Source organism: Brachyhypopomus gauderio, chromosome 5, assembly GCF_052324685.1.
Source record: "Brachyhypopomus gauderio isolate BG-103 chromosome 5, BGAUD_0.2, whole genome shotgun sequence".
Lineage (NCBI taxonomy): Eukaryota > Metazoa > Chordata > Actinopteri > Gymnotiformes > Hypopomidae > Brachyhypopomus > Brachyhypopomus gauderio.
The window spans coordinates 21,572,758-21,588,272 of record NC_135215.1 but is presented as its reverse complement, the minus strand read 5'-3'; the positions used below and the strand labels follow the sequence as shown (position 1 = coordinate 21,588,272).

At 47.9% G+C, this 15,515-nt stretch overlaps 1 protein-coding gene across 4 annotated transcripts in view; it reads left to right on the top strand.

The window, feature by feature from the left end:
* Positions 1-15,515, top strand: part of LOC143514813 (protein PHTF2) — a 42,728-nt gene that overhangs the window by 11,987 nt on the left and 15,226 nt on the right. For all 4 annotated transcript variants that reach the window (XR_013130955.1, XM_077006457.1, XM_077006456.1 and 1 more), the window contains exon 2: positions 8,867-8,947. Coding sequence is in view for 3 of the 4 variants with exons in the window: in XM_077006457.1 (XP_076862572.1) it covers positions 8,903-8,947 (45 nt within the window). In the remaining variant the exon portion in view is untranslated. The remainder of the gene's footprint in view (positions 1-8,866; positions 8,948-15,515) is intronic.

The window sequence follows — 15,515 nt, the reverse complement described above, 5'->3', positions numbered from 1 at the left end:
ACCAGCTCACCATGGCAACTGAGCAGCCCGGTCTGTTCCTAGCTGCTGCATTTCACTGCTTCACTCTAAACAGCTGGAGTGTTTCTCATAGACCACCGCAGACTGAGCCGAGGAGCAGACATCGGTGCCAGTGACCGCTTATCTCTATCCCCTCTCCCTTCCTATGTCTCACCCCACTCTCTCCCCTCTTCCTCCCTGTGTCTCATCCCACTCTCTCCCCTCTCCCTTCCTATGTCTCACCCCACTCTCTCCCCTCTTCCTCCCTGTGTCTCATCCCACTCTCTCCCCTCTCCCTCCCTGTGTCTCACCCCACTCTCTCCCCTCTTCCTCCCTGTGTCTCATCCCACTCTCTCCCCTCTCCCTCCCTGTGTCTCATCCCACTCTCTCCCCTCTTCCTCCCTGTGTCTCATCCCACTCTCTCCCCTCTCCCTCCCTGTGTCTCATCCCACTCTCTCCCCTCTCCCTTCCTATGTCTCACCCCACTCTCTCCCCTCTTCCTCCCTGTGTCTCATCCCACTCTCTCCCCTCTCCCTCCCTGTGTCTCATCCCACTCTCTCCCCTCTCCCTCCCTGTGTCTCATCCCACTCTCTCCCCTCTCCCTTCCTATGTCTCACCCCACTCTCTCCCCTCTCCCTCCCTGTGTCTCATCCCACTCTCTCCCCTCTCCCTTCCTATGTCTCACCCCACTCTCCCCTCTTCCTCCCTGTGTCTCATCCCACTCTCTCCCCTCTTCCTCCTTGTGTCTCATCCCACTCTCTCCCCTCTTCCTCCTTGTGTCTCACCCACTCTCTCCCCTCTCCCTCCCTGTGTCTCATCCCACTCTCTCCCCTCTTCCTCCTTGTGTCTCATCCCACTCTCTCCCCTCTTCCTCCTTGTGTCTCACCCCACTCTCCCCTCTCCCTCCCTGTGTCTCATCCCACTCTCTCCCCTCTTCCTCCTTGTGTCTCACCCACTCTCTCCCCTCTCCCTCCCTGTGTCTCATCCCACTCTCTCCCCTCTCCCTCCCTGTGTCTCATCCCACTCTCTCCCCTCTCCCTCCTTGTGTCTCATCCCACTCTCTCCCCTCTTCCTCCCTGTGTCTCACCCACTCTCTCCCCTCTCCCTCCCTGTGTCTCATCCCACTCTCTCCCCTCTCCCTCCCTGTGTCTCATCCCACTCTCTCCCCTCTTCCTCCCTGTGTCTCATCCCACTCTCTCCCCTCTCCCTCCCTGTGTCTCATCCCACTCTCTCCCCTCTCCCTCCCTGTGTCTCATCCCACTCTCTCCCCTCTCCCTTCCTATGTCTCACCCCACTCTCTCCCCTCTTCCTCCCTGTGTCTCATCCCACTCTCTCCCCTCTCCCTCCCTGTGTCTCACTCACTCTCTCCCCTCTCCCTTCCTATGTCTCACCCCACTCTCCCCTCTTCCTCCCTGTGTCTCATCCCACTCTCTCCCCTCTTCCTCCTTGTGTCTCATCCCACTCTCTCCCCTCTTCCTCCTTGTGTCTCACCCACTCTCTCCCCTCTCCCTCCCTGTGTCTCATCCCACTCTCTCCCCTCTCCCTCCCTGTGTCTCATCCCACTCTCTCCCCTCTTCCTCCTTGTGTCTCATCCCACTCTCTCCCCTCTTCCTCCTTGTGTCTCACCCCACTCTCCCCTCTCCCTCCCTGTGTCTCATCCCACTCTCTCCCCTCTCCCTCCCTGTGTCTCATCCCACTCTCTCCCCTCTTCCTCCTTGTGTCTCACCCACTCTCTCCCCTCTCCCTCCCTGTGTCTCATCCCACTCTCTCCCCTCTCCCTCCCTGTGTCTCATCCCACTCTCTCCCCTCTCCCTCCTTGTGTCTCATCCCACTCTCTCCCCTCTTCCTCCTTGTGTCTCACCCACTCTCTCCCCTCTCCCTCCCTGTGTCTCATCCCACTCTCTCCCCTCTCCCTCCCTGTGTCTCATCCCACTCTCTCCCCTCTCCCTCCCTGTGTCTCATCCCACTCTCTCCCCTCTCCCTCCCTGTGTCTCATCCCACTCTCTCCCCTCTCCCTCCCTGTGTCTCACCCCACTCTCTCCCCTCTCCCTCCCTGTGTCTCATCCCACTCTCTCCCCTCTCCCTTCCTATGTCTCACCCCACTCTCTCCCCTCTCCCTCCCTGTGTCTCACTCACTCTCTCCCCTCTCGCTCCCTTAAATCTTTTCACCAGTTGTCCAATGCCTGGTTCACTTATTCCAGTACAGTGCCAGAGGTTTTGCATATCGCGTTTAACACTGATTTGGATGCGGAGTTGCTCCGCCCCTCGTCTCTTGCAGCTGAGTGGCAGCAGGAGGCGGGATTAAGTGATTCATGCGCATGTCCTGGAGCTGTGTGGCCACAGCGTCAGGTGGGGGTTTGGTGGTCCTGGGTCGAAGCTCACTGACCTACTGCACACGTGGAGGGGCTGAGCTCTGGGAGAAGAGGAGGAGCAGGTGTGGGGGTGGTGCTGTTTTCAGCCTACTGAAGCTGCCTGTGCACCCCCTCTGACCCATGTCCCACCCCCACCCGTCCCCAGGACGTAGTCTTCAGCGTTGCTCTGGGTTTATGGGTGGCTGTCGTTGTGTTTAGGGATGTCCCGATCCAGCTTTTTGAACTTCCGATCCGATACCGATATTTATTTGCACTTCCGATCCGATACCGATATCGGCCGATACCGGCCTATCCGAGCATGTATTAAAGTTTAAAGTTATTTAGCCAACTTACTTTGTTGTCAAACTCATGTTGAAAAGCGTTTTACTCTTGATAACAAGTAGCCAGCTGAATTAGGTGTGTTTGAATTAGGGGTGCACGATATGGACTAGAATTGCGATGTGCGATAACGTTGTTGGATATCCCGATATCGATGTGAACCACGATAAATTAAGATTAAAATACAGAAATGTAGTGTCTCTCTGAACAGCAGCACGTTAATTTGTTTTGTTTTTTACTGTGTAATGAATCCAGAATGATTCCAAATATTTTGCAGGTTTATTCAACAATAGATTCAATCTAGGTTTATACTTTCACGAGTGAGCGACTCCGCACACCTCGTTAACCTCCGCGAACGGCGGAAGCGTTTAATCTTGCCGTGTCACATTCTTTGCAGTGTTGTCCGAAACGATATGTAGGCCTAGTAGTATAAAAAAAACACCCCTCAAATACAGGGGAATGAACTTTTACCTGACCAATTTTAATGTTGCTTTGTGTTTCAGGTTTGAAAAGTGCTGGAATTTAGGCTAAAGTATTTGAAAAGGCTTGAAATTGTAACTATTTCGTTTCACAACAAATATCTGTCTGACTGAACAATTCTCTTGTATTACGTTAACAAATACGAGCCTCTTGTAATTCCAGGACGAAACATGAGAGAACGTGAAGACGTCGTATTTGTTATTGGGCTCGTATTGGGCGTTTTGAAAATAAATATCCATTAAATAATGTGATAAAAAAGCGAATTATTTCGAATCATTTAGAGTATATGTATAAATATTTAATTCAATAACGTGCTGGGAATTATTGAAATGGACCTTGAAAGTGACGTACAAGTGCTTGAATTCCACCTTGTATAGGTGTATGAACCCTGCAAACATGACTGTTCTCATTGCGCCGAGACGCGGCGCGCGCGAACTTACAAAATTAGAGAGGTGCACGACCTCGTGAATCGACAGCGCGCGAGGCAATTGCACACGGGCGAAGCCACCGCGATTACGTTATTTTCGCCTCCCGGACCCTCGCGCCGCATCAAGTGTAAACCAGGCTTAAACCAAATCGCGTGTCTGATGAGCGTGTTCACCCCACTCCAGGGTTGCCAGGTCCTACAAAAGCTTTCCGCACAAAATCTGCGAGTGTAAAGGCCCATTCACACCCTACGGTAATTACGGATACGGACCCTTTCGTCCGGTTCCGGAGGTCGTTTCATCCGTCAGTGGGTCCGTTGCCAGAGCGCTTACGAATCCGTAGTAACGGAGCAATATAAACCGCAAATCAGGGGGCAGTAGAGAGTCAGAAGCATCGGGCGTACACCAATTCGGGAAAATCAATGAAGAAGAGTACTGGACTTTAAAAAATGACGCTCGAGTTAGAAGAGAAACTTTGCGAGTTGGTTAGAGGCTACATTCTGCTACGGTGCCAGGTCATCGCGATAAACAGCGATGCAAAAACAGCTGGGAGGAGATTGCTGGTGCGCTGGTGCCGGAAATTTGACTATACTGCCCTCTAGAGGATGTATTAAAAAAAATCATAACAACGTTGGAAACGGAAAGAGGTATAGTGGCCCCCTACGGAGGGTACGTTTGGTACGGACGGACGAAATTCGTCCGTGTCCGGAGGTATAAAGCAGGCTTATGTTGTCGGCGGGGGGGGGGGGCTACTACTTCCGCAGTAGCCCAACTCAGTAGCCCAACTCAAAAGTAGCCCAAAAAACCGCACCCCGCGGCCCCAGAATTTTTACCCGCGGCTGGATTTTCAAACAAGCCCAATTTGGCGTGAAAACCGAGAACCTGGCAACTCTGCCTCACTCTGCCTCTTGCCTACTTACGTCACGTGATCATAGTCTGCAGCGCGAATAGCTCCCTCTATTGCTGGACGAGGATAACGCAATTTGAGTTTGCTGTTATTCAAGGAGTTATCGTGGCTCTTTCGATGTGTTTATCGTGAAACTTCACATCGCGATAACGATAAAAATACGATTAATCGTGCAGCCCTAGTTTGAATAATACACAATGGTTGGTAAGGAGAAACTGACCTGTTTATTTAGCAATTAATAAACTCAAAATAGACAAAATATTAAATAACAAACAGAAATAGCATCAGTAAACCAAGGATTAAAAAGCCACAAGTGCAAATAATATTGTAAATTATATTAAAAAAAAACACACACAACCTGAGTGGAAAATAGCCTATTATTAACATTAACATCCATCAGTGCTCTTGAACAAGTGTAAACCAAAGCTTAAAAAAAATCCGTGCACATATCGTAAACTAATTAAAAGCAAAATGCCTTCTACTCCACACTTTGCTGCTCCATCCCCATCTATACACTCCCTTCAATTCAAACATTTCTGCCAGTGTTAGTTGTGTAGGACCTTTCTTTTTGTCTTCGGTTTTCATTAGAAACTCGTCATGTTGTTTATGGTGGTATTTCGCTAAATGCTTGATTAGATTGGTGGTATTAAAAGTTCTTACAGCTTTACCACAACGCTTGACTTTACTGTGGCATATGTTGCACTCTACCTCTTCGTCTTTGTCATCCTTTAAGGTAAAATAATCCCACACAACTGACCGATAACTTCAAATTTACATGGCGGTCCGAGATGCCACGGAGCTAAATTGGGGCAGAAACTACGCTCATGTGCTGAAGGTGTGCTGGAAAATGCGGATTTTACTCTCACTAGCAAAAACTGGAATGGATTATCTAAATGGGTGCGCAGGAAAACCGGGATCGGACTTAAAAAAAACTGGATCGGGAGTCTGGATCGGCATTTTCTCGTGTCTGCCGATCCGATACCGATACACATTTTTTGCTAATATCGGCGGCCGATCCCATCCAAATATCGGATCGGGACAACCCTAGTTGTGTTTACAGTGCAGGCAGGTGGACGCATGTAAGGTGGGTGACCTGCACGTCTGTCAGTGAGGCCGCCCGAGTCTCTGTGTGCCTCACGCCCTTCCTGGTGCTGCTGTTGCGCTGGTGGGGGTTACACAGGAGGAGCGCGTGAACCCTAATTCCACTCTCTTGACTGTGTCCTTTTTGAATGCTGTTCTGGTGGGTGCGGTTATGAACTTCATAAACCTCCTCCACCCAGTTCTTCCACGTTGTGTATTTTCATATAAAGGCAGTGAATCACGGAGTGTGCCAGACAGACCTCATTATTTACAGTAAGGTAGACTCCTTCCTCCTTTCCCCCATCACGTCTCCTCATTTAGGGATTATAGTAATCCCTTGTCTGGTATTATTGCTCTATGCATTTGTGCACATATATCTTTTAAAGATTATAGAAACCGTATAATTAGTAGCTTGGCAGTAGCTACGCAAGCAGACTGGAGAGGTGGGACAGGATAGTGGAGTGAGTGAGCGTGTTTGGTGCGTGTGCTGGGGCCGGGGGGGCTGGGCGGAGCTAATCCTCTCAGCTGCAGGAACTCCAGCAGACTACAAAGGACAGCAATGGCCCCAGGGACCTGAAGTCCTGTAATAAGTCAGTAGGACTTTGATGTTTGTTGTTATTAAAAGCTCACAATGAAGTGTGTGTGTGTGTGTGTGTGTGTGTGTGTGTGTGTGTGTGTGTGTGCTGCAGAGGGTGAGTGAGCGAGCTGTAATGAGCTTCCTGGCTCTGCTGCCTCTTCTCCTCTGATGGGGCTCTCTCAGAAGTGTACTGCAGCCGGACCGCGCCGAGCAATCACGGACTCCGGAGAGCCGGTGCGGACCCGGGAGAGCCGGTCTGGGCGTGTAGGGGTGTGTGTTCCACCCAGCTGCACACCATTGCTTATCCGTAGAAACGGATCACCGCCCAACTCTATGCTTGGGTTTGGATCACATCAAGACCTTGATTCACTGGCAGGAGGGGAGGGGTGGGGGGGTGTTAGAATGCGTCTGCTGTGTCCGTTTCGGTAGCTGAACACAGGGATGAGTTTCCGTCCTAATTACGCGGGCTATTCTTAATTTTAGTAATTGCACTTTGAACTGTGCAATGAGTGAGTGTGAACAACCCGTCTGTAGCAACAGCAAGAAACACCAGTGTGTCCTGAGTGTGAGAGACAACTATCTTTGGTGTTATCACGTTTGTTCTTATCGATGTGCTGTCACACGTTAGTATCACACAAATTTCACCTTGTACATTTGAACAGATTCACTTTTCCTTTTCATTTGTGGGTTAGGTGACTGTTTTGGGATGATTCATGTGGCTAGCATGGGTCTTTGTTTGAGTTAAGTTGTCTGGTTGTTCGAGCAGAAGAGTCACAGTATCTACAGCTTGAAGAGTCACACTGAGGAGGGTGTGCTGAGATCCCTGAGACACACACTTGCATGGCCGGCAGAGACACTGCAGATACTGCACTCGTAGCCCTGCCCCACCTCACGCCTGGTAGCTCTGTGCTGCTGCACGCCCAGTAGCTCTCGCCCGGTATCTCTCACGCCCAGTAGCACTCGCCCGGTATCTCTCCTGCCCAGTAGCTCTGTCCCACCTCACACCTGGTAGCTCTGCATTCTCTCTCTCTCTCTCTCTCTCTCTCTCTCTCTCTCTCTCTCTCTCTCTCTCTCTCTCTCTCTCTCTCTCTCTCTCTCTCTCAATATGGCAAGAAATGCATGGGCACAAAAGGCCTTTGCCTTTCATGTCATGACCCAGGTGGAGTGGGTGTGTGTGTGTGTGTGTGTGTGTGTGTGTGTGTGTGTGTGTGTGTGTGTGTGTGTGTGTGTGTGTGTGTGTGTGTGTGTGTGTGTGTGTGGGGTGCATGTTGCCTCAAAGTCTTTCAAGGTGGTCTCTACAAAATCCTTAAGAGGAAAAGAGGCAGGAGAAAAAGACGATAGAAGGAAAATATTAGCGGTGTGCTGTGTGTAATGCGGGTGTGTACGTGCCAGATGACTGTGGAGCTCCCCCTTCCCCCCGGGCAGGGCCATATGCTGTCACAACCTGTGACGAGAAAAAGTTGGCGCTCTCCTAAATCGGTCTTGCTAAAATGTCTTAAAATAGCGAGCGCTGATCTGGAGTCAGGCCTGGATTCAAGCCAAGCACTTCAAAGCAGCTTTTGGGGGGGGGGGGGGGGGGGGGGGGGGGTGGGGCACATGACTTCCCGGTCATGACTTCACAGGTCTTTATTTATTTGTGCTTGCGGAAGCACAGGCAGAGTGCTCGTCAGAGTCTCACGGTGTTGCTGAAGACTGGTCGCACCGGCAGGACAGCATGGGCGGGGTCACCAGCGTGGACGCATTTAGGATGATTTTTCTGCCCATAGTTCAGATTCTACAATGTGGTCAACCACTACAAATTTCCTCTCAACAGTTTCCTTTGAGCAGTACTGGTCTTAATCAGCTAGAAATGTGTTCATGTGTGTTCATGCTTTTGTGTGTGCGTGCGTGCGTGCGTGCGTGCGTGCGTGCGTGAGATTGTGCATACACACTGTTGTGTACAGGTTGCATGTCTGTCCTGCAGTGATGCATCCTCTGATACAGCCCATGATGCGGACTCACTGCCCTCTGGTCTTTCATGTCTTTGAGGTGCAAGAGCTGCATGGATGGCTGCAAGGGTGAAGAATGTGTGTGTGTGTGTGTGTGTGAGAGAGAGAGAGAGCATGAGCAGGCAGCATGTGCCTATATTTATTATCTTACATTTCCTGTGGCGGTTGATGCTCTCAAGCCCTCCTCAGGCTTTTCACACATACTCTCACCACCACCACCCATGTGTACTCCACCACTCCCCCAACCCCCACCCTTATACTCCCTATGATGTTGACACTCTTTTTGACATTTATGTTCTGCTTAAAGGATTAATCTGTAAATCCAGAAAATTTTCTCTCCCCAATCCCTCTGTCTTTCTCTCTGTTATGATTTAGCATGCTGAAACGGTCTCATTGCCAAATGCATAATGAGGCTTTCTCTGCCTGTAAGCCAAACTAGAGGAGCACAAATTCCAAGTGTGCCTTTGAGAGCACCTTCCTACATTACTGTTTAATGAGCTCCTGCCTCGGTCCAACTCCCAAGGCTCCGCCTCCCCCGCCCGACTCTCTGCCTGCGTTTACTGCTTATGAGCTCTGGTGTGACACGGCGGTCTGGCCCCGCCCACCCAGCAGGTAACAGGCGGGTGGCCGCTCTTGTCGCCAGGCGGACTCTTCCAGCGTGCTGACTGGGTGGCTGACTGACTCTGCTCTCCTCGCCCCCCGCCCCTTCTCTCTGTTTGCAGCTTAAAATGACCCATGCGGTGACCCCTGCTATGTAAATGGCTTCCAAAGTGTGCGATGCCGTGGTGTGGTACCAGAAGAAGGTGAGTTGCTCCTTTGTCACATTTTCTTCTTTCTCCTTTTGCTCTGTGTTGATTCTCACATGACACTCCTTTCTGTTTTGTGTGTTCTCTCTATGGTTCCTTGGGCATGAAAGCCATGTGAACTGTTCTTATTGTTGCTTTTTGCTGTGGTTGTTTGTGGTCTGTAGTTTTCCACACGCGTTTCGTGTGTGTGTGTGTGTGTATGTGTGTGTTGGACAACATGCGCACACACACACCTCTGAGCAGGGTTAGAGAGGTGTAACTGATCCCGCCGGACTGTACCGCTGGTTGTGCTCCATCTGTCTGTGTGCTTGTCCAACGTCTGTTGCATCCGTTCTGGAAATCAGCTGGTTTGATAGGACAAAAACAGCAGGAAAGTGAAGTGAAAGCGTTTAGTTTTTCTGGAGAGTCCCAGACGAAAGATCAGCACTCGAGACTAGACTTGCCACGTTGTTTTAAGATTGTCTGTCTGCCACGGGTGAGAAGAGGTGATGCTCGTCCTGCTTCCTCCTGCCCTGTGTGTGTGTGTGTGTGTGTGTGTGTGTGTGTGTGTGTGTGTGTGTGTGTGTGGTAAACGAGCATCAGCTTGCGTCAGAGCTGCGGGGGTATGCAGTGGTGTGTTTGTTGCAGTACACTCTGCCAGCCATGGCCTTCGGGCGGTTGAACATGCAGGTCGTTTGCAGGGACCATGCACGGCTCTTGAAGAACAGCAGTCATGTTTTGGGACCTTTTGCAAGAGCTTGTTCTGTTCATTTCTGAGCTAGCTATTGTGCCTTATCTTCGAAGGATACCTCTGCATGTGATCTAAGAATAACAACAAAAATGTACCTGAGATCATTTCAAGCACCTGAGCCCCATATTAATTAGGTCAAAATTGGGTTTCCGAGTCACCAGTGCTCAAGCTGAGTCACGTGCGAGTCACATATGACGCCACATGCAGAGCCTTCAGTAGTCGGTGCCCAAACTGAGCTGCCAGCCAAGTCACAAACGTGTCTGAGTCACACGTGCGAGTCACATACGTGGCAGAGGCCTCAGTACTAAGCTAAATGCTGAGTCATGTACGTGGCCAATTCAGGTTTACCACTGCTCCACTATAACACAGCTGACCTATCATGGCTGATGGTACTAAAACAGCTTATGTTAGAACATATCAGCATCTTAATGTCATACTAAATTTGATATCAGTTGTATCTTCTGGCCCTTTACTAAGTTTCTCAGCAGCAAATGTTTGATTCTGAGTCTTTAGTATTCAAGTAATGAATGAGTAATGAAGATGAGGGCTGAGGAACCTGGGGGCAGATGTTCCCCTAAATTTGGGTTTCTTGGAAGTCTGTTCATGGATTAAAACTTCAAAAACATTTAGATCTCACAGCTTTAGTGAGTCAGCAAATATTCCAAGCAGTCCAAGGCCAGTAATATTCCTAAGAAGCACTTGGAGCATATTTATTAACATTTGATCAATAATAAACATGGTTATTTAATCCCACTATACTTCCTGCCTTAAATTCCCTCCATTAGAACTGATGTAACTATGAAGGGACTGAGAAGGGAGTAATTCTTTCTTTCTTTGAGACCGTGTAAAACGAAACGTGATGAGACCTTGGCTTTGCCTTTGGCCAGTCATAAATTACCTACACCTCTGTCCTGCTGTTTTCCTTGCTCAGGGCTGAAGTTAATCTGGGATGGTAACCTTGAGCTGGAGCTGCAGGGGGGCTGCCATCAACTCCCCGCAGGCCGATCTCATTAGCTAATGGTGACCTGAGCCTTATTTTTAGGGAGCCAATCACGGAAGAGCTTCAGGGCGTGGGACTGGGCATAACCACGGCCATACAAATGAAACAAGTGAGCTGTGTGAGCTTTGGGGGAGGAGCTTGGGCTTTAGTGGCTTTACCTACATGCAGGTGGGGAGAGGACACGCACATAAACACACTCTCAACTGACAATGTTATTTGAGTGATTTTGTGCTGCAGTGTGTGTTCTCCCCTGTGTGCTTGCTTGTGGTGTTTGGGAGTGTGTGTAATTGTGTGAGAATGATGTCATGTCATTAAATTCTGAACAGGAGATCCCGCACAGCAGCTCATAATTATTTTTGTTCAGTCAAAACACACACACACACACACACAGCCCAGGTGCGTATGTACTGTGTCTCTCAGCCTGGTCCTCGTGACCCAGTATAGTATTTTCAGCACACCTGAACCAACCTATTAGCAATGAAAATCCAGGTCTGGGAGGTGGCCTGAAGCTAAAGAGCAGCACTAACCCCCACAAGCCCAGCAGCGCTCCCAGGAGCCCAGCACTAACCCCCACAAACCCAACGGTTGGAACACCCACTGTCCTCCCAATGCTGTTTATAAAGCCAACTGCTGTGTCTGCATCTATTCTGGGTTATTCTATCTTAAGGTGCCTTGGAAGCGAACTGTAACGGGTCATGACGTGTTGTGCATATTTCGCTACAGATGCAGATGTGATGTCAGCAATTGAAGGAATGTTTTACTAAGACAGCTGCTTGTTTTAGGAAGTCCCTGAGCTGGAGAGAGTGGATGGGGGAGGTATTGTTCTTATTTGGGTGCATTGTGCAATTTAGCAGTTTAAATAAAGATGTGGTCGCTGACTTGGAAAGCCCTAATGGCTACTACACTCTGTTTTTCTAACCATTCAGCAAAATAATAGCAGTGTGTGTTGGTTCCGTTCCAATGCTGAGTAAACATATATGTACACACACACACAGACCGACTGAAACATCACAGATCACTTTTTCCTCTCACACACATTTCTTTTTTTGGCTGTAGAGGATTATCATGTTGTTTTGATGGTAGTATTCAGTTGTAGTCTAGTAAGTGGGCCAAAGTAGTGTAGTGCATACAGCATAGTATAGGGTTGCTGCATCTTAGTTTAGCCTGACCCACTAGCCAAGTCCAATATATCCTCACTGGAGCCTGGTTAATTAATTAGCATTGAATTACTACACAGAGAGTGGGCCATTCTCTCACATAAAAGTGATAATATAGGGGCGTTCTAAAGGACACAATGGTTTACAGGTGGAACATGGCACATTGTTAAAGATGGACAGCTGCCCAAGTTAAATTAGAATGGCAAGAAGCTGTCCTTTTATTTAGACTTGGCTGTCTGCCCATAGCAACTGTCAGCTTCTTCTGTGGAGCTGAAGTATATTTAGTACAGATTTTCCCACTAGATAGCACATTGAGGTGGCCTGTTTTGGGACTTTTTGTGCGCTGTGACTGATTACTGATGGTAATCAAAGATCTAAAATGAATCTCGATGATTATGGATAGAGGTAGTTTAACATGTCCAGATTTCTGCCAGTACTGACTTCGTTAATTAAAGCTGCTTCCTTTTTCGTTTTTTTATCTATCATGTTATGGATTTTGTAATAAACCTATCGAGGACCACAATTACAAAAGAACAACAGCTCCATTCACAATGCATTTGCTTGGAGCCGTATTGAACTTTAGCATGTGACATGAGGCTGGAGACGTAAGCAAGCAGAGGGGTGTGAAAAATGTTTGTCCAGGAGGTCAACGCATCAGTTTGCTATCTTTCATTTGGAAAAACTTGTTTAGATATTAACTGTTGGATCAGACAAAAATAAAAAATCAACTAGTGCTATTCTCGATGTCCACTGAATTGTAACTGAGCACCAAAAAAATCTCTTTGGCACAAAAAACCTTACGAAGTATAGACATATTTATATCCGCTTATTTGTATCAGAACCAGTATTTGTTGAACTTTTAAATCAGTAACCTCTGGGGAACTACACACAATACTTTCCCCTTTAATAGCGCATTGTTTATTTTCTTCGGAAGCAAGATTTGTATTTCTCCGTTCCTCTCAGATGAAGCCTAGACAAGACACGAGGAAAAGTCCCGCACTCAGGGGGATTTGGCACACGCCAACATCATTTATCGATAATTGTTTGTCTAAATTTTCCTGCAAAACATCTGAAAACACCATCTGCTTCTCATCATGAAACACCTCCACCTGTAGTTAAAACAATGTTTTTAAGCTCTCGCGTGCCACATATAATGACCCGCCGGGCCACCTTGAGTTTGACACCCCTGATCTAGATGGACAGCTTAACTAACTAAGCTATAGATATAATATCTCAGATAGTGAATGAATTTTGGACCTAACTGATGAAATGTTCTGGAAATTATATTATAAAATATTTTCGGGATCTTGCTAAGATCCGGTGGCTATGTTGGCTATCCTGCCCGTTGATAGCTTTAAAACAACTACGGAGTTTTGGCTCCATTTAGTGGCTTAGAATTTTATCTTATTTGTAAAACATTTACAAATAACAAACATCTTGTTTGTTGTGTAACCAAACATGTAACAGCTTTTGGCATATTTAAAATGCAAACTTAAAGCCAGTGGTCCGTTAATAATTCCAGTGGAATTATTTTGCTGGTTTAGTTCTTCTAGACTGGCCTCATTGACTGTGATGGACAGCTGTATAGTAAAACTTGCACTAATCCCTCAGGGAGGCAGCAGCACACCCACTACACTGTGACAACCAGAGTGTCATATTGCTTGTCAAAAGAATAGAGCCTTGCACTACACAAACATTTGCACTCTTAATAATTTACACAATTATTTAATTTAAAAGATGTTATCTATTGATAAGTAAACATGCAAAATATTTGGAATTATTCTGCTGCTGTTCACATACCACTGGAATTCTCTTTTTTAGTACATAATTAGAATTTTATGACCGATCATATTTCACATCTGTATTTGGGACGTCCCCACAACTGCATTGTGGCACATCACGTTTATTGTCCATATCATGCAGCCATTACTGGTAATGTTTTACCTTAATGAAATTTAAGCATGAATTTAAATAGAAACGGATCTAATGAAAGAGGTTCAGCTGTGTTGCTCTTTATAAGACCATCACCTTTTTGCAGCTTGCTTTAAGAGCTCTGAGTGTTTTCAAGGGCAGCTGTGGATGTCCAGGAAGTGCAGCTTCAGTTCAACTGTAGCACAGTGTCCTTAATGAATCACGGCATCGACGTTTAAAAACTTAATGCCAAACGACCAAGTATTGTCTCTCTCTCTGTAGTTCTGTTTTATCTAACGTTTTCCCTGTCACACCCACCTCTCTGACTGGTGTTAATTAGGCGGAGGCCATTACCTCACGCTTCAGCTGTCCCCTTTTCTGTTTTTCATTAAAAAACCACCATTGCTGCATTGAGGTAATTATCTGGGACTCTGCTGAACAGAGAGTGTAAGTGGGGACAGGGACGGGACAAGTATCCCCTTACACATTCTCTTGCGTCAGCTCAAATTATCCCTGCACATTTGATTAGCTGCACATGGTGTTTCTGGGGACAGGAGAGACAGGTCTTGAAGGACAGGGACTACAGCCCATGCTCACAGCTCCTGTCATCCTTTGAGAGAGTGCCATTGCTCTGCTGAAGCAGGTTATTAAATGAGAGGTTGCCAAATCCTCCCACAGATGAGTTTGTCTTTTGATTTGAGTTGGAGGATTCCTGGGGGATGGTGGTGGGGGTTGAGATGCTGTGACTTACCTCATGTCCTTTAAACATCTACTGCAGGTGACCTCCATGTATTCATTCTAAAGATCCACTCTCTCTATCTCTCGCTCTTTCGCTCTCTCGCTCTCTTGCGCTCTCTCTCTCAGTTTAATGCTGTTTAATATTTGCAGTAATGTATTCCCTGTATTGTACTCTTTTGTTCAGTCTATCCTTCCTGTGTGTGTGTGTGTGTGTGTGTGTGTGTGTGTGTGTGTGTGTGTGTGTGTGTGTGTGTGTGTGTGTGTGTGTGTGTGTGTGTGTGTATGCGCGCTCTGTACTGGTGCTGCATGTTTGATGAAGGTGAGGAAGGAGCTCATGAATGATGCACACTTTTCCATTGCTGCTTCTGGGTGTGCAACGACACCCCAGAACAACACTGATGGGCAAAAGTTCAGCGCCGACCCATGATCATGTCCGCGCTCACGCCGGGGCTGCGTCCCGTCAGCGCAGCCAGGCCACCAGCTGAGTGCCGTCAGCGGCAAGAAACCTAAGCCAGAGCTCATCCACTCCGACCTGTTTAACTTTTCAGTAGCACATCCATCTGTCACTTCTCTACCTCAGGAACTTCCAGAAACCTGAAAGGACGAGGGGCGGGACAGGATGCTGGTGGCGCTTGGAAATGTTCCTTCTTTAAGGGTGTAGCCTTTATAGAGGGCGGGGGAGAGGCCCCGACCTGCTCCGTCCTGGGTTAGTTCCAGAACGAGGAGCCCAGAGACCAGTGCCCGCACTGGAAGTGAGTTCTGAAAGAGGAGCTTGTCTGTGTCAGCTCACGAACCTCAAGTGCGTGGACGTGAACTTTTCAGAACTTTTGATTGGTTGATTTTGGACTTGACCAGTACATCATGCATTATTTGATACGTTTGTACGTGTGTGTGTGCGGGCAGATGCAGAGGAGAGGGTTTGAGGGGGAGATATATCTCTATCTCTATCTCTCTCTCTCTCTCTCTCTCTTATGCAGCTTTAGTTATATCCTGGTAGTGTTCACTGCCTCGCCCTGCTGGCCATGGTGC